Consider the following 22,122-nt stretch of genomic DNA (forward strand, 5'->3'; position numbering starts at 1 on the left):
ACTCTCACGTGTGTTTGTTTTGTTTGTTGTTTGTTTTTTGGGGTCTTGTTTGGTTTTATGTTTGTTTGATTTTGCTTTTTGGTTTTGTTATTGGTGGTAGTGGTGGTGGTTATTTGGTTTTGATTTTCTTTTTTTTTTTTTTTCTTTTTTCTTTTTTTTTTCTTTTTTCTTTTTTTTTTTTTTTACAAGAGCACAAATCTACTTTTATTTATTTACTCTCCATTAGTTTAAATCTGGGATGGGTACAGCATCACACGGATTCTGTGTCCAATGGCCTTTGCAGGAAGGTGGCTTCGGAATTTGGCACGAACCATACAGCTGTTTCCGTGGGCCCGAGTGACTTTTCCCCAGATCACTCTGGTTTTGTTTGGTTTACCTCCAGGAGTTGCTGTATTGTGTTTTGCTTTATACACATAAGCACATCTTTTGCCTAAGTAGAACTCCTTTTCATCTCGGGCATAAACGCCTTCAATTTTAAGAAGAGCCGTGTGCTCTCTTTGGTTCCGGAGACCTCGCTTGTAGCCAGCAAAAATGGCCTTGCACCACAGCCTTCCAGACATATTTGCTGTTAGAAGTCCTGTTCCCAGCAGGCCTCCACAGGTGCCAAGATGGCGGAAAGAGTGGTTTTGATTTTCAAGACAGGATGTCTCTATGTAGCCTTGACTGTCCTGAAACTCACTCCGTAGATCAGGCTGGCCTGGAACTTAGGGATCTACCTGCTTCTGCCTCCAAGTGCTGAGATTAAAGGTATGTGTCACCAGACCCAGTTTTAGCCCCTCATTTTTATTTTTATCTTGTTTTACGTGCATAGGAGTTTTACTTGCATGTATGTCTATGCACTACTTACATGCCTGGTTACTTGAGGACGCCAGAAGAAAGGGTTAGAACTCCCATAACTGGAGTTACAGGTGGGTATGTCCCATTATGTGGGTGCGGCAAATCAAACTGAGGTCTTCTGGAAGAATAGCTGACCAACCTCCCTTAGCTCTCCACTTTTATTTTTAAAGTATGTGTTATGTGGGTGTTGGGTGTGTGCATGTGAGTGCGGGTGCCTGTAAAGGTCAGAAAAGGACACTGGGTCCATTAGAGCTATCGTTATAGGTCTCCTGAGTCATCTGACATGGCTGTTATAAACTGAACTCAGGTCCTTTGCAAGAGCAGTAAATGGTCTTAACCTCTGAGCTCTACCTCTGAGCTAAATCCCCAACTTGAATTACACACCCTTAACCACTGAGCCATCTCCCCAACCCCAGGTTTTGTTTGTTTGGGTTTTGGTTTTTTGTTTGTTTTTAGACAAGGTTGCACAACATAACTCTGGCTGGCCTTGAACTCCTAGAAATCAGCAAGCCTCTGCCCTCAGAGAACTGGGATTAAAGGATGGGCCACTAGGCCTGACCCCACTTTTTTTTTTTTATCTTACACTTGTAACATATCATGGAAGTTAGCTTTTCTTGGCCTCTTAGAATTGTAATTGCAAACTGAAATGCGCTCTGGACACACCTTCAGAACTAGCTGCTTAGAAGCTGTGTGTGCCTGCCTACTGTGTTCTCTTTCTTCATACTCAGAGTCTGTGTTCATGGTTTAGAATAGAATGTTTCAATAGATGCCACTGTAACTGCAGTTCCCTGTAGCTAAATACTGACTGTCTTTGATGTTGTAGGGCAAGAGTCCCATTTAGGTTTGCCCAGCTACTTACTGTAACACAGGGCTGGCAACCTGATCGGTTTTTGCAGAGGGTTGCTCTTGATAAGCTGTTTCTAAGTTCATAGAAATAAATAGTTGGCTCAGTAATTTCCTTTTTATGCCAAAGGTACTAGCCTCTAATGTTTTTCAATTTAAGGATTATGCTCCTTAAGTTTCATTGTTATTAATCCCAGAGTATTCTAACTATTTGGTATTGTTACTAAAAAGACAAGCACTATTGGAAGTTGTAGAAATGAAGCATTGAAATATAGATGAAACATAGCATACTTTCATATTAAAAACAAAAGAATTATGAAATTTTAAGTACACTCTGGAGTCGGACTGCATGACACTGAGTTTAGACTCAACCACTTCATTTTGCTCTTTTGGTATCTATTAAAAAACCTGTATGCCAAGTAGTTTTCAGGGTACAATATTATATATGTTTAATAATAGGGCTGGCTCAATAGAGATGGCTCAGTGGTTAAGAGCACTGACTGCTCTTCTGAAGGTCCTGAGTTCAAATCCCACAACCACATGGTGGCTCACAACCACCTGCAATGAGATCTGACGCCCTCTTTTGCCACGTCTGAAGACAACTACAATGTACTTATGTATAATAATAAATAAATCTTTGGGACAGAGCGAGCAGGACTTACTGGAGCGAGCTGGGTTGACCAGAACAAGCAGTTAGAGAGATGGTTCAATGGTTAAGGGTGTGTAATTCAAGTTGGGGATTTAGCTCAGAGGTAGAGCTCTTGTCCAGTGTGTGATGCTCTTGTGGAGGAGCTGAATTCTAGTTCTAGCACTCACAGAGGGTAACTCACTACCTTAACTGCATATAGAAGAAGTCCATGACTCTGGCCTCCTAGTGCAAGACTCTCAGTTGAGTAGATCTACACACCTACATATAATTAAACAAATAGTTTAAAAGTAAAGAGCGGGACACCATAGTACATGTCTGCAATCCTAGCATTTCCCCTGTGAGGGATGAGGCAGAGACAGGTCAATCCCCCTAGAGCTCACAGGCCTACTCATTTGGAGTGCACAGCCCAGAGACAACAAAAGGAGATTCTGTAGAAACAAGGTAGAAAGAGAGGACCAACACTGGTTGTCCTCTAACCTCTACACAAGCGCCATGGCACATGCACTGGCACCCTTACACAAAGACATACAGAAAAAATTAGTAAATATTAAACCAATAAAGGAGGCTGGAGATATGGCTCACCAGTCAGGAATACTTGCTGCACTTGTAGAAGACCTGGGTTTGAGTCCTAGGTCCCACATGATAGCTTGCCATAGTCTATAACTCCAGACCCAGGGCACAGGACACATACTCCTCTGGCGTCGATGGGCACTTAATCGCTAAAGTCAGTATCATGCAGTCCCACTCCAGAGTAGACTTAAACTTTCATACACTTTCTTTTTAATATAAAAATACGTTGGAGTTTATTTACATTTCAATGTTTCATTTCTACAAATTCCAATAGCATTTGCTTTTGAGTAACAGTACCAAATACTTAGAATACGCTGGCATTTAATAACAAAGAAACTTAAGGAGTATAATCTTCTTAAAAGGTTGGGATTTGGCTCTGTCAAGTAGAGTTAGGTTTGGTTTGAGGTATTTCTTATCCAAAGAACATGACTTGGTTTCTAGATTTCCAATTAAGTACAGTGCAAGAATTCCTGCCCTGGAAGGAGACCTTCAGAAAGTCTCAGTGAGATTTGTGTCCTGGCCACGCCTTTAGTTCTAGTACTTGGGGGACAAAGGCAGTGGATATCTGTGAGTTGAGCCAGATCTCTATAGTTCTACTAGATGTGAGACTATAAGTAATTTGCATATTGCGATACCTGGTTTATGCTCTGCCTATTCTTTTTAAGATTTATTTCTTTATTTTATGTATATGAGTACACAGTAGTTGTACAGATGGTTGTGAGCCATCATGTACTTGCTGGGAATTGAACTCAGGAGCTTCAGAAGAGCAGTCAGTGCTCTTAACCGTGAAGCTATCTCTCCAATCCACTCTACCTGTTCTTTAGTCAGTTGCCTAAGTATTCATTTATTCTTGAGAACCTTACTTCTGCTTCGAATAGCATTACCACACCAGAACTCTGAAATCTCTATCCACTGACTCAGCCCCTGATCTGGAGCCAGACCGCTCAACCTTGGTTTTTTGTTTCCTCAACTCAGATTATCAGCATTTTCTTAAGACCATGCTATACATTAATCATCAAGAGTCCCGAGGAGAAATTTCAACAGTCACATGAAATTCTGAGAATTTATCTTATGGGTTTCAAAATAAGTGAAACGCAAACCCAAGTGCCGGGCGTGGTGGCACACGCCTTTAATCCCAGCACTTGGGAGGCAGAGGCAGGCGGATTTCTGAGTTCGAGGCCAGCCTGGTCTACAAAGTGAGTTCCAGGAGACAGTCAGGGCTACACAGAAAAACCCTGTCTCGAAAAACCAAAAAAAAAAAAAAAAAAAAAAAAGCAAACCCAAACGCATATCACCACAGAAATTAAATTCACTGTATTTAACCGAATTATAATCTGGAAAGAACAAAAGAGTAGAGCTGATATTAACTAGACCCCCTCCCTCTGCCTTTTGTAGCTTTGACAGTGGCTCTGGAGGAATTTCCTTCTGGTTTAAGCTGGGACTTGTGAACTAACTGCTTTTGGGTGAAATGCACCCAAAGTGGTGGGAAGAACAAAAACCTCTTTTTACCAAGGGAGAGGATATAATTGGCGGTATTCCAAAAGAGAAAATTCTTCATAGTTCCCCATTTTGAATTTATATTTTGAATAAGTAGAGCCCCTCTGTTCCTAAAACCTGCTTCCCAGTAGGCTCAGCCACCGTTCTTCAGGCTGCCCTGGCAATTAAGCTTTGCTCCCAGAGCTGCCGTCCCACCCACCTCAACTCCAGTCAGCCTCTATCATTGCAAACAGTTGGCTAAGCCTTTTCTTAATGTCAGGTTCACGTGGCACCTGGCAGGCCTTTGTGTGTACTCGGATGTGCTCAGCCAGTTTGGACTTATAAATGAAGCCCTTTCCACAGTCACCGCAGGCAAAGGGCCGCTCGGGCCTGTGGATGCGCTGGTGCCTGAGCATGTGACCCTTTTCCCGGAAGTTTTTATCACATTCAGGGCAGTGGAAAGGTCTCTCGCCTGTGTGCAGGCCCTGGTGGCTGAGGAGCTGAGCTTTCAATCGGAAGCTCTTGTCGCACTTGGGACACTGAAAAGGCTTCTCTCCTGTATGTGTCCTCATGTGTTCCACGAGTTTAGATTGCTTGGCAAAGCCCTTTCCACACTGGCAAGAGAACGGCATCTGCCCGCCATGCAGCAGCTGGTGCGCCTTCATGTCAGCCTTCACACGGTAGCTCTTGCCACACTCCGGGCACTGGAAGGGTCTCTCTCCTGTGTGTAGGCGCTGATGGCTAAGCAGCTGCCCCTTTAGGCGAAAGCGCCTGTCACACTCAGGACACTGGAAGGGCCTCTCTCCACTGTGGACGCGGAAGTGCTCTGTGAGCTTAGACTGTCTTATAAAGCCCTTGCCACATTCCCCGCAGGAGAATGGCCTCTCCTTGCTGTGGATGCGCTGATGGGCCTTCAGGACGCCCTTCAGGCGGAAGCTCTTGTGGCATTCGGGACACTGAAAGGGCCTCTCTCCACTGTGCACTCGCAGATGCTCACGGAGCTTGCACTGATGGGTGAAGGCTCGGCCACACTCACTGCAGGAGAATGGCCTTTCTCCACCATGTTGTAGTTGGTGGGCCCTCAACCTGCTCTTCAGATGGAAGCGCAACTCACACATTGTGCATTGGAAGGGTTTTTCCTCTAAGTGAAGCCGCTGGTGCCTCAGCAGCTGTCCCTTTTGGCTGAAGTTCCTTCCACACTGGGCACACCAGAAAGATTTCTCCCCGCTGAGGATTCGGGTGTGTTCTGTGAGTCCGCAATGCTTGGTGAATCCTTGACCACACTTTCTACAGAAGACTGGTTTTTCTCCACGAAGCCCATGTTGGTGGACATTCTGTAGGCCTCTCAGGCAGAGGCGCTTGTTGCTTTCTGGACACTGAGAGGCTTTTTCTCCTGTGTGTGTCCTGCAGAGACCTGCCTGCTTCGACTGTGAGAGGAAGCAATTGCCATACTCTGTGTGTGAGTGGGGTCTGTCCTCACCTAGGATGCAGCCACACTGCAGGCCCTTCAGCTTGCTACCCATGTGGCAGCAGTCCTCACAGTCCAGACTGGGACCCGGCTTCTGTCTTGAGGGCACGTTGGTGTCTTCTCTCCAGAAGGCTGGCCTCTCTTGAATCTGCTGGCACAGGTCAACACTGCTATCTGTCCGGAAGCTCGTGTCACATGTGGGGTGCTGGGAAGAACTGTTCTTCAGGTGGTGGCTGAAAAGGGTACGTTCATGATGGAAGCACATTTTGCACTTAGGGCACTGGGGTGGTCTCTTCCTTGTGTGGATATCTAGATGTCTCACCAAGTACTGCTTTAGGCGGAAGCTCTTCCCACATCCGAGACATGAGATGCTCCAAGGCTGTTTAGCATCAGCCTGTCTGCTGAACTTCTTCCAGACCCTATATGACCGGCTCTTTGAGTGGCCCTTCTGTTGCTTCACTAAGTGATTCTTCTCCCAAGAGTTTTCCCTACAGACTGGACAAGAGTTCTGGGTACTCTGCCAAGAGGAAACTCTCTGCAAGCCAGGGAGAGCCAGAGTTCTGTGACTTGAGAGTACTTTTCTTTGGGCAGCCTCACTGGAGCTATGCACCACTGAAACAACAGCCTCACCACAGCGTGTTTGTGCGTTTACAAGACTGATGCCTTGATCATGTCTGAGGGAAGCATCTACCCTTTCTCCTACAGCAAGTCCAAAGGAATGCCGACTCTCCAGAGGATTTAACTGGGAGTGGCATGTGACTTCTGATTTCACAGCTCGCTGGCTACCTGAAAGTGAAAACAAAAATTCAGTACATCTTTTATCTATGGCATGTCTGCAAATCATCAGAATAAAGTGATTCTTAAACCCGTGAGCCTGTGGTGGTCAGAGCATCCTGCTTCCAATAACTACAAAACCACAATATGTGCTTCTACTTTCTGACCAAGATGAGTTCGGTAACCATTCGCACTAACTAAACTGAGCAGGCCTATATTATAATGAAAGTGAAAAGATGAAAATGTCAATCTCAAAGGCCGGGTCTAAAGGTGGGAAACGGACTTGGCAGTATGAGTCCCACTTGCCCATCATGGAAACCTTGCTATGCTAATTGCGTCTGGTTTAGAGCTCTTTATCCTATAAAAACAGGAAAATGGAATAGAAGAGACAAATAGGTGGTGTAAGACTGCTCTTGTAGAGGATCCAGGTCTTGTTTTTAGCACCCACATGATGACTCTAATTCCAGGGGATTCAATTCCATCTTCTGGTCTTTATGGGCACTGAATGCACACAACATAAATTCACCCAGGCATACGCACAATACACATAAATACTAAAATAAAATATTAGTGTTTTGGTTTTGGGTTTTTTTTTGTTTTGTTTTGTTTTTGACAGGGTTTCTCTATGCAGCCCAGGCTGGCCTTGAACTTGCTATGTAGCCCAAGCTAGATTCAAATTTGAGAGATATGCCTGTCTTTGCTTCCCAAGGGCTGGAATTAAAAGCATTCACTACCTTGCTTGGCCTAATAAAATAAATTTAAAAAAATAAATAAAAACAGGAAAACAAAAATGCATAAGGAGGGTTGTGATTAAATTAATGTGGTTCTGGCTATATTGTATCCTTCATAACTGCTGAACAGGATTACAACTGCAGGAATATCAAACGTTTCATTTTATAAAAAACATTCCTCTTGGAGTCACAATGTGATGGTAGCAAAAATACCCTAACAGAACCCTAACAAATACCATAATCTATAAATATAACAAATTCTATGATGTAACCAAGGAAGAATCACCCTGAATGTGGATGGCATGATTGTATGGGCTGGGGTCGCAGATTGAATAAAAATGAAAGTGGGGTGGGGGAGGGGAGCACAGAGCACAAGCACTCATCGGTTTCTGGTTCCTGACTGACTGTAAGTACAGTGTGATTAGCCACCCAACATTCCTGCCCCCACCATCTTCCCCACAGGATGGACTGTATCTCTGCAAACAATGATTCAAAATGAACCCTCCATTTCTTAATTGCTTCTTGTCACAGATTTGGTCACAATGAGAAAAGTAACCAACTCAGAAAACTGGAGCAGAGGATTGGGATCACTGCTGGAGTCAACCTGCCCACGTGGTTCTTACACCATTGAATCTGGTTTGTGGAAGGAATGTGTTAAGAGTATGGCATCTCAGTCAAGTGAAGCCACAGAATGACACTACCAGAGCTTAGCAGGCCATTCTGCTGGGGATGCCAACAGGAATGCAGTCAGCACACGGAGGCTGCTGTAAATGTGACCTAGAGGAGCCAGGCTACATCTCAAGTTGGCAACAGAGGTTGGCAGTGTTATTCATGTGGTACTAGTTTTATAAGCATGAATGATACAAAGAGTAAAGGGATCTTGAAGGCTTGCACCACAGTTCTAGACAGAAATTGAGGCCAGGCAACGTGTGGCATGGCCAGATTTCCTGCAAAGAGTCTCTCCGAGGTCGTGATGTGAAGCTAGGAAGGAAAAGCCTAGGTTGTAGTGCAGACCCAGGAGTGTCAGAGATGCCAGGACTCAGGAAGATTGCAGGAACAAACTGGAGCTGGTCCAAGAAAAGAGTTCATAATAGAGAAATGGAGCTGCCCAAGGCCAATGGAGCCCAGACAATTCCAACATAACCCTAGTGACAGATATGGAGCTGCAGGTTCACTATTTGCCCTGCTGGATATGGGTCTTGCTCTGGTCCTCTTTTTCTTGCTATGTCCCCATTCCTCGTTTTTGGAATAGGAATGACTACATTGAGCCATGTATATTGGTAGTATGTGACTTCTCTTTTGATAGCTCGAAGTCTGCTTTGGTCACAAAGGTAGGGAAAGCCAAACCCAGCTTTGTTCTTTCTCATTCATTACAAAGAACCTTCCTAACATGATGTTACAGGTTCTTGTACTTGCTGCATTTTATACACCAAGAGTTTAAATATTCTGCCTAAAGTCACTGTGGTGCTTTGAATGAAAATGGCCCCATAGACTCATATGTTTAAATACTTGGTCCCCAGTTGGTAGAACTGTTTGGCAAGGATTAGGAAGTGTGACTTTATTGGAAGACATGTGTCACTGAGGTGAATGCTGAGATTTCAAAAGCCCACGCCATTCCCAGCTGGATCTCTCTGCCTCTCCTTGTGGACTGAGATGTGAGTTCTTGCTTGCCTGATACATACTACATCCTTGACATGATGGTCATGGACTCTAACTAACCTTCTGCAACCATAAGCACCTTCCCCCACCCCAAATGCTGTCTTGGTCATTGGGTTTTTTTTTTTTATCACAACAGTAGAAAAGAAACTGACTGTCCCCTACAAAAGAAGAGATCAGATTCAGGCTTCAGAGTTCTCACACTAACCACTATGGTTTACAGCCCCTCTCTAAAATATATGCAGCATCAAGCCTTGGTTCAGACAAACGGGAAGAAAAGAGGGGAGGAGAGATGTTGTGGATAGCCCTGGGGCTAATTATGTTTGAAGTTAATTCCGTTCTCCTGTAAGTGGCAGTGACTGAGGAATGAGTCAGCATTCAGGTGATTCCCTGTAAACCTGTTTCCCACCTTAATTTGTAAAATAAAGGAGAGCTGTTGATTGGGCAGAAAAAGGGAAGGTGGAACAGAAGGTGGGGAGAGAGAAGAAGGAGAAAGTGGGAGAGAGAACAGACACAGGTGGAGGAAGAAGAAAAGTGGAGCAGAAGCACATGGCCTAGAGAAACTGCAAGTTCTACGGGGTTTCACAGATGGAGAAGATGGTAGTGTAGCAGTAGATCTGCCCAATCTAGGCACACAGCATGTATGCATATTAACTGAGTTGTGTTTTCATTGCCGGGGCATATTTGGGTTGGAGATTTACCGCAACAGAGGGGAAAAAAAAGAAATAAATCTGAATGTGGTGTGTTTAGGTTAAAACTATGGTTTCCTCTGTGTGTGTATATGTGTGTGTGTGTGTGTGTCTCTCTCTGAGACAGGATCTCACACAGTTCAGACTGGACTGGCACTCACTGTGCCAATGAGGATAGCTCTGAGCTCCTCCCCTCGCCCTGTATCCTCTCCCAGTGCAGAGACTACAGGTCTGCATCACATCCTCCACTAGGACGATAAGTTCTTCATACTCACTCTCAAGTAACTGTTCCTCAATGGCTAGATGAACATGCACATCATCTATAGAGCAGTGAGTTTCTTTGTCTGGTTTCTTTTTTTCTCCCCAGCTGCCGAAGAGCTCTCTCCCAAGTTCAATCCAGGATATTAGTTCTGGTTTGGGCAGTCCATTATCTGTACAGAAGAGTCAGACAGGGTAATTTGGCTTGAGTGTTATAAAGTATATCATTCTAAAATTTTTCCAGAGGATGACAGATTAATCCCCAGTATCCATCCAGTGGCTCACAACCACTTGTAACTACAGTTGCAGGGGATATAACACTCTCTTCTTGCCTCCCTGGGTTCCAGGTACACATATGGTTCACAGACATACATACACCAAAACATTTATACACATAAATTAAAAAAAAAAAAACCCAGAATCAAACTGGAGCCATTCATTTTACGCTTCTCCTAACAGGCTCGTTTTTATGCATGCTTTTTCATGTGTGTGCTGGGAGGGATTACGTGTCATGCATATGGAAGTCAAGGAACAGCCGCGGATATTGGTTCTCAGGACACCCTCCATCTTTTAAATTTTGTGACAGGATCTGTCATTGCCATGAGGTCTTTGCCATGGAGGTCAGGCTCTTCCAGAGACCCACCTGTCTTGACCTTTGACCTTGCCCATCAATGGTTATTACATAACAGATGTGAGCCGCTGCACACATATCTTATGTGTACTCTGGGTGTGCAAACTCAGGATATCATGCTGGCAAGGCTTGACCTCTCACCTACTGAGTCATCTCTCCAGCTCCAGATTCATTTTAAAAATTCATTTGATGGCTAAGAAAAACTAGTCAGGTGTAAGGGTGAACACCCTTTTTCAGGCAGGGTCTCTTTGTAGCCTTACATGTCCTGGAATTCTCTATGGAGACCAGGCTGGCCTGAAACTCAAGGGATCCACTTGCCTCTGGATCCCAAGTTCTAGGACTAAAAAGTGTGCACCACTATGCCCCACAAATGTGTAGATGTGTAGCACAGGCTAGTCTCAAAGTCATAATCCTCCTACCTCTGCCTCATCAGTATATTCTACCAGAGGGCACCACCACCCAACCGGCTGGTTGGTCCATACCTTTAACCACAGCACTCAAGACAAGCAGATCTTTGTGAGATCAAAGCCAGGTTGGTCTATATAGTGAGTTCCAAGACAGCTTCAGTTATACAGTGAGACCTCGTCTCAAAAAAACAATAAACAGCAACAGAAAAATCCAATAAACAAGAACTTTAAAGGGGCTGTAAGTGTATGTCAGTGAGACAGCCCTTGGGTGGCACATGCAACGACCTGGGTGTCATCTCCAGAATCACACACAAGAAAAGGAGGGATGAAGGAGGAGGAGGAAGAGGAAGAGGAGGACAAGAAGGAAGAGGAGTAAGAAGGAGGAGGAGGAGAAGGAAAAAGGAGAAGAAAGAAGGGAAAAAAATCCATTATCCTAACCAGAGTCAGGTACTCTCAAAACACCTCAAGGTACACTCTTGCAGAATCACACTCCAGGGAAGACCATTCGTTTCTTGCAATCTTTAACCCCACTGGAAAGCTGCAGAGAAGCCACTTTCTAGGTTAAGGCATACAGGTACTTTATGGGCACAGGCAGGTGTGCTTCTCAGTGGAAAAATCAGGCAATCTCAGAGTAAAGTGTGATGGGGAAAGTTTTAACATTCATCCTTGCTACCTCTGACTATGATACTACATGCTGTCTTAAATACTTCCCTGTAAGGTCCACCTCTAAGGACAAACCGGTGATGTATACATTAGTATTAACAACAACAATAAAGAGATGAAAAAGCCTTTCTGGGTTATATCTAAGCAATCTTGCTACCTAACAGGTGTATCAAGTGACCAAGGGGCTCTGAGAAGATCCAGTTGCAAGAATCACCAGAGAAGTTGAAAGCTCCTTACCTAGAGAGATGAGAGTCTCGTAATTGGTTCTCATGACTTGCTTGTAAAGTTCCTTCTGCCAGGCCTCTAAGTGTTGCCACTCTTGCTCAGAGAAGTAAATGGCTACATCTTCAAAAGTCAGTGGGAACTGAAGTGAAAGACATCATACAGATACCGTCATGACGGCTACGAAAGACCATCTCATTGTTCACTCTCATAAGTAATTTGAGACTCACAGAGTGGACAGCTGTTTTTAACTCAGCAGACTCTTCTGCAAAAGTGACTTGTGGGCTGGAGAGATGGCTCAGCATGCCCAACTCTCGGATGGTAGCTCACAGCCATCACTGACTCTAGTCCTAGAGAACCTAGTGCCCCCTTGTCTGCTCTCCAGAGGCATTGCACAGATGTGATATACAGACACACATGCAGACAAACATCCATATGCATAAAATAAAAATAAAGAAAAAATGTAATTAAATAATAAAGCAATTTGTTTCCCCTAAATCTAAGCTGAGGCCCTGATAGCACCACTGCACCCATCTTCTATGCGTCTCAAACTGAATATCTGTATGTATGGGTGGAATATTTACTACAAAAATGAAACCAACTCAGTGCGAAACTTCATTCACTTAATGTCATGGTCATTTATTCAGATTGGTACAAGGGAGTAAACTTACACTGTGGTAAATTGAATTATTGCATTATATTCCACAAGGAGACAGAGCCCTCTAATGGGCCATATACATACTGCTTCTTTTCTCTCTGTAAATGTTATTTATTTATTTTAAGGCAGGTTTTCACAGGCTATGTAAACCAGGACTGGGCTAGGCCTCACAGAGATCTACCTCCCTTAGTCTCTCCAGTGCTGGGATTAAAACGCACATGCCACTGTGCTTGGCTACCATCATCCGTCATTACAAACAATGCTCTGGTGTGGTGGTTCTCTTGTTCTTGTTCTTGTTCTTGTTCTCGTTCTCGTTCTCGTTCTCGTTCTCGTTCTCGTTCTCGTTCTCGTTCTCCTTCTCCTTCTCCTTCTCCTTCTCCTTCTCCTTCTCCTTCCTCTTCTGGTTTTTTGAGACAGGATTTCTCTGTGTAGCCCTGGCTGTCCTGGAACTCACTCTGTTGACCAGGCTGGCCTCAAACTCAGAAATCTGCCTGCTTCTGCCTCCCAAGTGCTGGGATTAAAGGCATGCACCACCACGCTCGGCTTTTTCTTCTTCTTCTTCTTCTTCTTCTTCTTCTTCTTCTTCTTCTTCTTCTTCTTCTTCTTCTTCTTCTTCTTCTTTTCAGTGTGATTCTTTATGTATGAGCACTTTTACTGTTGTAGAATAGAGTCTAAACTTGAGTGTTACTAAATCAAAGGATATGAACAACCTGACTATTAATATGTGTGTGTGTGAGTGAGAGTGAGTTAGTTTCTGTATGTGAGATTAAATCCAGGACCTTGCATATGCTGGGCAACTTCTCTACCCTTGAGAAATATCCCTAGCTCAAAACTGTTTAGTATTTGTGCTTACCATGGCTGACTGGAAACATAGATACTTCCTGATGCTCAAAATGACAACTATGGAAATTATATATCTGTTAGTTGAAAATACTCTTTATATGACTGTAATCCCACATCATGCTGCTATTTTAATGAGTTTAGCTTCATTCGTTATCAGTGTGTCTTTGTTTTCTAGGGCTATTAAAGTATGTATTATTTCAAATTTTTTAAACTTTATACTCATCTTTTTGTTAAAGTCAAGGTGGTATTTAAAGTTGAATTTTAAAAAGTCTATTGATTCACTGGCATTTACATCAGAAAGCCAATGTTTTAAGTTAATGCAAGTTGTTTGTGTTATAACACTTTAAAACAATCATTTTTGTCCCAGGTGTGATAACAAATGCCTTCCTTTATTCCCAGCCCCCTGGAGGCAGCAGCAGACTGATCTCCGGATTCTAGGCCAGCCTGGTCTACAAAATGAGTTCCAGGACAGCCAGGGCTATGTAGAGAAATCCTGTCTCAAAAACCAAAAACCAAACCAAAACTCACTAGTTTCTGATGTATTAAGGAAAAACAAAACAAAACTCTATATCTGCTTACATGCAGTTTCTTCTGTGAGAAACCCTAGGTTAACGGTCCTCAGTCAGGACAATTAGTACTCCAAGGGACATTAGGCAAAGCCTGGAGAGTGTTTTGGTTGTAACAATTTCAGGAGGTATGCTACTGGCATCTAGTGGTTACTGGCTAAGAAAGCACAGCCTAGTTCACACACAGAAAAATATCTACTCTTCTGTAACAAAGTATGTGCTCACACACTCTTACTTTTCTTAATAATGCCACCAAAATGCAAGAGTATGTGTTCTGGTGATTCAGATAAAGATATCAAAGAAAAGCTGTGTTGTAATTGGTTTTGGCTTTTGAAACAAGGTCTCACTCCCCAGGACTGACTGGCCCAAGTCTTGCAGCAATCCTCCTGCTTCTGCTTCCCCAGCACCAGGTCCAGCTTCCAAATGTTTCCTTTAGGAGTAAAGTGAACATTTCCCACTTTCCTACCTTAAAAAAAAATCCTATGCTAAAGTCACTAAAATTTGTAGTAAGAATGAACCTTCAACCTCTTAAATTGTGAAGACAACAACATCACACAAGTTTTGCCAACATAATTTAAACTGCAAGGGTCCCCACAGCAATAGTATACTGGGACGTGCTTGAGTAAAATGTAAAGTATTACATTAGAGCTCCTACTATACTCCGTTTTAGGTATCCATTGAGGGTTGGACAACACAACCTCTGGATTAGGAAGGCAACTGAGCCCTATTATCCAATCTTGAATAAATTCACAAATATCCGTTATTTCATGAAACCGAAAAGGATTTTATGTATTAATTGAAAGATTAGTTTATGCTTATTTTTCCATCTATAGGTATGGCCATCTTCCACTTACTCAAAATTCTGCTTAGAAATGATTAACGTGCTACCTGTCTTTTACATACTCAATCCTGAAAACCTGTATGTACATCTGTTGAGAATGTACAAGGTGTTTTATCTAAGCCTTATTTAATAATCAAGAATGCTTAGTAGAGCAATAAGAACAACATAATAAAAACCAGCCATATCCTTTAAACCCTGATTTCAACAAAACAAGAAATAATCCAACAGCGCGTGCTCCCTGCAGATTTTACTGTCCGTTTCTACCCTCCTGGCGTGAGGTCCTTCCCTCATACACTCAATGAGGGAAAGGCAATGAGCACGGTCTGCGTGCGGCTAAATTATGACACCGTAAACCCGCATGGATATCACTGCAAACCTGAGGAAACCCATCCCCCGCAGGCGTTTACTCTGCTGGTGAGAAAAGGCTATGGAGCCGCTGCTGACAGGGCGCAGGCGACCGCGCGGACGCGGCTTTGTTGGGGGTCCCGCCGCCGCCGCAGCCCGCGGTCCCGTCTCAGCCCTGTCCGCGCGGGGCCCTTACCCGAGCGGGTCCGGCCATGGCCAGCGCGGACGCTCCTAGCCTGAGCCTTGGCCCCGGCGACGCCCACGTTCCCGGGCGATAAAGCGTGCACTCACTCCGCACCGACCCCAGGTCGCCGCTCCCACTCGCCCCAACTCCACCGCCCGGCCCGGTCGCCGGGGAGCGCAGCCGTCATCCTGTCTCACAGCGCCCCCTGCGGGCAGGAGGAGCAGCACGGCTCAACATCAGAACCTCGCGTGGCCACAGCCCACTCTTCCCTACAGTGACAAAGAACACACGAGAGTGGAGAGAAGGCCCAGACCTCCAGACAAGCACTGGGTGCACAGGGTCCATCTTTGCAGTGAGCTCTGGAGTCAAGATGGGGACTAAGACTGGCAAGAAAAGGGTCAGAAAAAGAGCCTCCCCTCGGAACAGGTTGCCACTAAGGGATACACCTGGCCAGGGCCAGAGGTGTATATTTTCCCACAAATCCTGTCCATCCATATTGAGAGCACGCCACTGACCTGCGCATGCGTGGAGTTCCCTCCCGTGACTGGGGAAGCCCTAGGAAATAAGGTTAACCCTCATGCAGCAGGCTTCTGCAGCAGGTCACAGGTGTACCCTAGGAGTGAAGACGGAGCACACATGGCATCTAAGCCTTAGATTCTAAAGGAAATACATAAAGTGGTAGAGAAAGCTACAGAAGGGACGTGGGAGAAATGGAAACCCAGAAAGAGAGTAAGACACTGACAGAAAAATAAGAAAGGGAGAAGCAAAAATGGAAGACAGTTAATATCCCTGGACAATTAACTTCAAATTTTTTCCAGGAGTGTTATGGGTCTGGAGAGAGAGAGAGAGAGAGAGAGAGAGAGAGAGAGAGAGAGAGAGAGAGAGAGAGAGAGAGAAATTAAATAGTCCCGGAGTGTACATGTACCTGTTTGGCATAGAATAGTGACATGAACACATATATATTACTAATTGAATGGTTTATCTTAGAAAATATCATACTGGGGACCGATGAGTTAGCTCTGTAGACAAAACACTTGCTGCTATAGCCTGACAACCTCATTTCATTCCAGAGATCAGGGTAGAGATGAAAAAAGGAAAACCATTCTACAATGCGTTCTCTGACTCCCACATGTCATTACCCTCCAGCACACACCCCACCCAAAACCCACCATCAAAATGAATTTTAACCATGTATCCCAGACTGGCCTTAAATTCAGAGATCCACCTGCCTCTGCCTCCCTAGTACTGTGATTAAAGGCCTGTACTACCTTGCCAAACAGTCTTGCGGGGGGGGGGGGGTGTCCTTGTTTGTTTGTTTTTCTTTATTTTTACGATTTTTGTGGGTAGGGTTTGTTTACTGCCTGCAAGTATGTCTGCATACTGTTCAGGAAATTGCCACATAAACCATATGTACACCAATTTCAGTTAAGCAAGAATAGTTAATTGAATGCACACCATAATACTGGACATCCAGGACCACAAGAAGATAAAACCAAATTGTGGTAATAGTCTACTCTCGGGGTAGACTTTTTATCAGAAAAAAAAACAGGTTCAAAAGTTTCAAGGGTAAGGGGGGGAAGCAGTTGGCTTACTAGGCAAAGTATTATCAGCTATAATAATCCTTTAAGTTGATTGGTCCTGAGTAAGGTTAGGGGGTGGTGGAGGATGGTTAACAGAGGAATTTCAGAACATCGAGATAAGAGAACATGAGTATTATAGTCATAAGTTTTTGGCTTATTAGTAGCATTTTTCAGTGTTAGTGACAAAAACCACAATGATCTCATACGGAGGTGCAGGAAGGGCTGCCCAGTGGTTAGCTCTGATTCAAGCTATTTTAGACATAACAGTCCTTATTGACCTTTGATTTGATGGGTCCTACATAAAGCTTTGTGGGATTTCTTAAGATTTGCAAACCTCATACAGTCCATTCAAAGAGAACAAAACAGGGTGTGTGGTAAGGATGTCCTTGCTCTAAGCCAAGTCACTTCTCTGTGTCAGCAACTGGCAGACATGTTACAGCAACAATATGAAATAGCTGGCAGGCATGGAACAAAATGGCTACAGCTATGCTGAGGAGGTCAGAGGAATATCAGAGCACCTGAAGTTACAGGCAGCTTTCCTGATACGCTGCTGGGAATTGAACTCTGTTTACAAGAGGAGTTTGTGCTCTTAACCACTGAGCCATGTCTCCTCCAGTCCCTAAAAACTGTTTCCACAATTGACCTTATATTGTTCCTGCTCTCTGTCAAGAATTCCCTTCTCTCTGATGTCAAGTAGTAAGTTGACTATTAGTCATACTTCTGAGAAAATGAAGTATAAATCCCCAAACGGGAATACAACCTTCAGGCTAGACTGAGATTACTTTTAAATTGTTACCATTAAAAGTGGCCTTAATAGTACAAGGATGAAGTAATGAGTTTGAGAAGCAGCGAGGTATAATTTCCCCCAGATTTCTCTTTAATCCACTCCTCAAGTAGAAAATGAGTCTTATTCTGGCAACATGGGCAGGCATCAAAGTATTAGTTAAAGAAAAAGAATATACTTACAGGGACAATTAGATTATGTTGCAACTCTCTCCTGCCCCAACCCCAAGACAGTCACTATCTTTAGCTTTGGCTGGCCTGGAACTCACAATCCAGACCAGGCTGGTCTTAAAGTCATAGAGATTCACCTGCCTCTGCCTTCTGGGTGCTGGGCTTAAAGGCACTTGGGAGGCAGAAGCTGTTGGTTTTCTGAGTCCAAGGCCAGCCTGGTCTACTGAGTGAGTTCCAGGACAACCAGGGCTACACAGAGAAACTCTGTCTCAAACAAAACAAAACAAAACAAAACAAAACAAAAAAACAAAAACAAAAACAAAAATAAACTTGCCAGTTTAAGCAACCATTCTCCTCTGTGGGACATTTTGGCTGTTTTAACTTTCTAGCTGGCACAAAAGCCAATACAAACAACCACTGGAGGTCTCTGGGTAAGCATATGCTTTCACTTTTCTGAGGTGTCAACCCCGGACTACAATTATATGTTGTAACATGAGGATATATATAAGTCTCTCTTTAAAAGATATACTCATTTTTATTTTATGGGTCTTGGTTTTCCTGCCTATATGTCTGTATTCATGTGTATGAAGTGTCCCTGGAGGCCAGAAAAGGATGTCAGGTCCTCTGGAACTGAAGCTACAGATGGTTGTTGCTATCTTGTAGGTGTTGGGAATAGAACCCAAGTCCTCTGCAAAAGCAACAAGTGCTGCTAACCACCAAGCCACCTCTCCAGTCCTCTTTGTTTGTTTTCAGATTCATTTTTTATTTATGTGTGTGAGGTTTTGTAAGTTTCTGTGCATCATGTGAATGCAGGAGGTGGAGACCAGAAGAAGCATCCCTCATACATCCCTCATCACGTCGTCCTGGACAAATCTCATACCCAGAAACCTTTCTGCCTCCTGGATGTTCTACCTCCTATTTAAGGCCATAGGCTTTTTAATTGACAGGTGATATATGCATACAATACACAAGATATTCTCTCTACACCACTGTTTTAGAGGATGAAACATTTAACAGCTTGGTGATGGCATCATTATTTTGAACAGACAGAGCTAGCCCTGATGCTTGGTGGGGCTCAGTTGAATGTGTCTTGCTTATCCAACCTTTGGGAGGTAGAGGCAGGAAGATCAGGAGGTCACAGTCATCCTTCACTACCTGGGCTACATGCCTCAAAAAGTTAAAGGATTAAGGATTGTTTAGTCATACAAATGTTCATGTTTCATATCCATAGGAGCATCTGACAACTAGGAGGGAAACAGAGAGTTTGGAAATTAGTCACCCACCCCCTTAAAACAGGGTTCCACTGTAGAGCTCCAAATGACCTAGAACTTGCTTTGGAGTCCAGGCTGGCCTTAAACTTACAGAAAGTTTCCTGTTTCTGCTTCCTAGTGCATGGATTAAAAGCAAGTACCATCATATCAGGCTTTATTCTTGCTTTCTAAGGCCTTTTTTTGTTTTGTTTTGTTTTGTTTTGTTTTGTTTTGTTTTTTGTTTTTTGTTTTTGTTTTTGAGACAGGGTTTCTCTGTGTAGCCCTGGCTTTCCTGGAACTCACTCTGTAGACCAAGCTGGCTTCAAACTTATACAGATTCACCTGCCTCTGCCTCCCAAGTGCTGGGACTGAAGATGGGCATCACCACTGCCAGGCCGAAGGCCACATTTAAAAATTATGTCTTTTAATAATAAAATCACTAATTATTTTCCTGAGGTCAATTATTTCTCTCTATCTCTGTCTCTCTCTTTCTTTCTCCTCCTCTTCTTTCTTCTTTTTCTAGTTCATTCCATTATAGTGATGTTCTAGTTTAGAGAACGGTAGTTTTAACTCCCAACTATGCACCATCTGACCACAGTTCATGCTCAAGTAGACTCAAAGTATACACAAGATATTGCTTTGTATGTACACTATAAAGACTCACAGTACACTCAAGTGGTAGTGGCCCAGCAGGAAGATCCCTATACTGTGGGGGCACTATAGACAGTCTACTGTTGAGGGCATTGAATGGATTCATTTCATTTACTGAGATAAATGTCTGAGAAGACTTTGGTTCATACATGTTTGAAAAAAGAGAAATACTGGAAAGTTATGGCTGTGTGATTATCTTTCTGCCACACAAGCTGTTAAACACACAACTCTGTCTTTTGTTGGTCCTTAGTCCAGATCCAGCAAATCTAACCACAAGCTTTATTTCTGTTGGCTCAAGTAGTCCACTTGTCGGTGCTGGTGAGTGAGCTCGGCAGAGGATCTGGGTTTGGCTCACAACTGTGTGTGTAGCTCCAGTTCCAGGTTATCCTGCATCCTATTCCGGCCTCCATAGGCAGTAGACATCCAAGTGTAGAGAAACATTTATACATATAAAATTAAAAGAAACAAATCTTTATAAAAATTCTACTTCTCATCCAAGCCCAAGTGAGACAATAATCAAAATAATCAGAATCTCTGGTGCCAATACAAGTCATATTTGTAATTTCTACGAACGATATAACTCCATCATTCCCACCTAGCTCACTCTGGTAGCCGATTACACTATCGTCCAGCCTGGACACCGCTCCCTGGCTCTTAAACTATGTAGCATCTGCTGGGTCTTCTCAGATGGATGGGAAACCCGAGTAGGTTGGATCTGCGTTCACCAAAACTCTTTTCTCAGAAGCTGACCTCTGGGAAGGCGCTCCGGATGCGGGGGCCGCCAGGGGGCGCGCTGTCCCGGGAGGACCGACCGGAGGGGGGCGCGTCTAGGCCGGCAGAGCGCCTGCAGTACTCGCTGCCCACAAAGCGCCAGCTGAGGGGCGGCTGCAGCCGGTGCGGCGTAGGCTGCTCGCTACTCAGCTCCTCTGCGTCCCAGCGCCCCCGGAAGCCCGATTGCCGCGCGAGTCCTGTCAGAGCGAGCAACGCGAGACCGCTTCTCGCCGTCTGCCGAGAGCACTGAGCAGCCGGGCCTGCGTGTGGTGGCGACTCCCGGGACAGGACCGGGCAGCGGAGGGCCATGGCTGAGGCGACCGCCGCTCCGGTAAGGGCGCTGATGGACGGGCGTCTCTGTCACCCGGGCCTCGGGGGAGGCGAGGGAGCTGGGGACGGCAGCGGGCCTTGTGGCCCGCGTGGGTCTGCGGCTGTCGTTTGCCCCGCAAGGCCACCGCGGACCGCAGCGCCGGGCGACGCCGCGGGACCAGGGTCTGCAGTTTCTAACCTACACGCGCCGCGGTGCTCCGCGTCAGCCCGCGGAACGGGGAAGTGGGCTCGAGGTGTTTTTGCAATCCACCAGCCATTCTGTACAGCCGCGAGAGCTGTCGTTGCTAGGTGCGGCAGGACAGTCACCTGCGTGGCGGGGAAGGTAAAAGCCAAGGTGTGTCCTTATGGACTGCGTGAGGACAGACAGCCTCGCGCGCCCGGGAGGGCAGGCTGTGGCGCCGCGGGGACCTTGGAAGGCCGACCGAGCGCAGGCTTAGCCAGTAGTGCAGTCGTGCGTGTGCTTGTTTGCTGCAGGCCTGCAGTGGGCCCAGCCGTGCATGCACCAGAGATGCCAGGGCTACCAGGACAACCCGCACAGTCCCTGCACACAGCCATTAAGGAAGAGGGGATGGTCGTTTAACAGAACGTTCTGATTGGAAAGTATTGCTTTTGTTTGCCACCTAAGAAGGCTTTGGTCAGCTCAAAGAGACTTTTTAAATAAGTCAGAAGTCAGGCAGGTCTGCAGAGGAGTAGATAGGAAGTAAAAAAGAAAGAAGAAACCAGGGGAGCAGCGGGGAGGGGCGGGGAATGGAGTAGAGGGGAATACCCTTCAAGTTTAATTTTCCCCCAACCCTTAAAAAAGATAGTAGAGCCCATGGTGTATGCTATAGGTATATGCCATGCTGAAAACTGTCACATACTTTTAGTTCTCTAGTAGTCATGTTTAGGAGGTTAAACCATGATGGTAACATGGTGGCTCACAGAGGAGTTTAAAATAGGAGAATCAGAAATTTTAGTATATGCTTGGCCAAATAGCCAGAGTGTGTGTCTTTAAAAAAAGAAAGAAAGAAAAGAAAAAAGTAAAAAAAAAAGTAAAAAGAAAGAGGAAATTAATTTCAGTTAATTCAGTGAAATGTTATTTAGCTCAAAGTATAAAAATATTTTAATAGTAATATTATAAAACTATTAATGAGATTTTAAACACAACACATCTCAATTGAACTGAGCACATTTAAAGTCCTCAATAATCACTTGGACTCAGTGACTTTGGTACTGACCAGGGCAAGACTGTTTTATGAAGAAGAATTTGGAAATACTGATATTTTTAATTTTAAT

At 44.5% G+C, this 22,122-nt stretch overlaps 2 protein-coding genes and 1 pseudogene across 9 annotated transcripts in view; 1 reads left to right on the forward strand and 2 right to left on the reverse strand.

Annotated features, from left to right (window-relative positions):
* On the reverse strand, positions 184–621 carry Rpl35a-ps7 (ribosomal protein L35A, pseudogene 7; annotated as a pseudogene).
* Positions 464–21,125, reverse strand: Zfp786 (zinc finger protein 786). 6 transcript variants are annotated; one of them, XM_030255477.1, is made up of 4 exons: positions 20,497–21,125; positions 11,890–12,016; positions 9,969–10,124; positions 464–6,629 (listed from the first exon to the last, which is right to left on the reverse strand). In XM_030255477.1, exons 1-4 carry the CDS (start codon positions 20,824–20,826, stop codon positions 4,597–4,599), a joined length of 2,646 nt encoding a protein of 881 aa, XP_030111337.1. In that variant the 5' UTR covers positions 20,827–21,125; the 3' UTR covers positions 464–4,596. The 6 variants fall into 6 exon arrangements, with proteins under 6 accessions (XP_030111337.1, XP_006506352.1, XP_030111339.1 ...); XM_006506289.4 differs by lacking the exon at positions 20,497–21,125 and adding an exon at positions 20,342–20,488; XM_030255479.1 differs by lacking the exon at positions 20,497–21,125 and adding an exon at positions 15,827–15,892.
* Positions 20,561–22,122, forward strand: part of Zfp398 (zinc finger protein 398) — a 37,910-nt gene continuing 36,348 nt past the window's right edge. For 2 of the 3 annotated variants that reach the window (NM_027477.3, NM_173034.3), the window contains exon 1: positions 20,589–20,848. In NM_027477.3, coding sequence (NP_081753.1) covers positions 20,825–20,848 — 24 coding nt within the window. In that variant the 5' untranslated portion in view covers positions 20,589–20,824. Of the gene's footprint in view, positions 20,849–22,122 lie in introns of all 3 variants that reach the window. The other variant, XM_030255435.1, reaches the window with a different exon arrangement.

Source organism: Mus musculus, chromosome 6, assembly GCF_000001635.26.
Source record: "Mus musculus strain C57BL/6J chromosome 6, GRCm38.p6 C57BL/6J".
NCBI lineage: Eukaryota > Metazoa > Chordata > Mammalia > Rodentia > Muridae > Mus > Mus musculus.

What these genes read in the sequence shown, in the direction of transcription:
- Zfp786 (XM_030255477.1), bottom strand. Translation starts at nt 20,826, where the DNA reads ATGGCCCTCCGCTGCCCGGTCCTGTCCCGGGAGTCGCCACCACACGCA. An exon ending in CGAGACTCTCATCTCTCTAG is followed by an intron (nt 10,125 to 11,889) that starts GTAAGGAGCTTT and finishes TCTTCTGTACAG; the next exon opens with ATAATGGACTGCCCAAACCA. An exon ending in TGAGGAACAGTTACTTGAGA is followed by an intron (nt 6,630 to 9,968) that starts GTGAGTATGAAG and finishes TTTCACTTTCAG; the next exon opens with GTAGCCAGCGAGCTGTGAAA.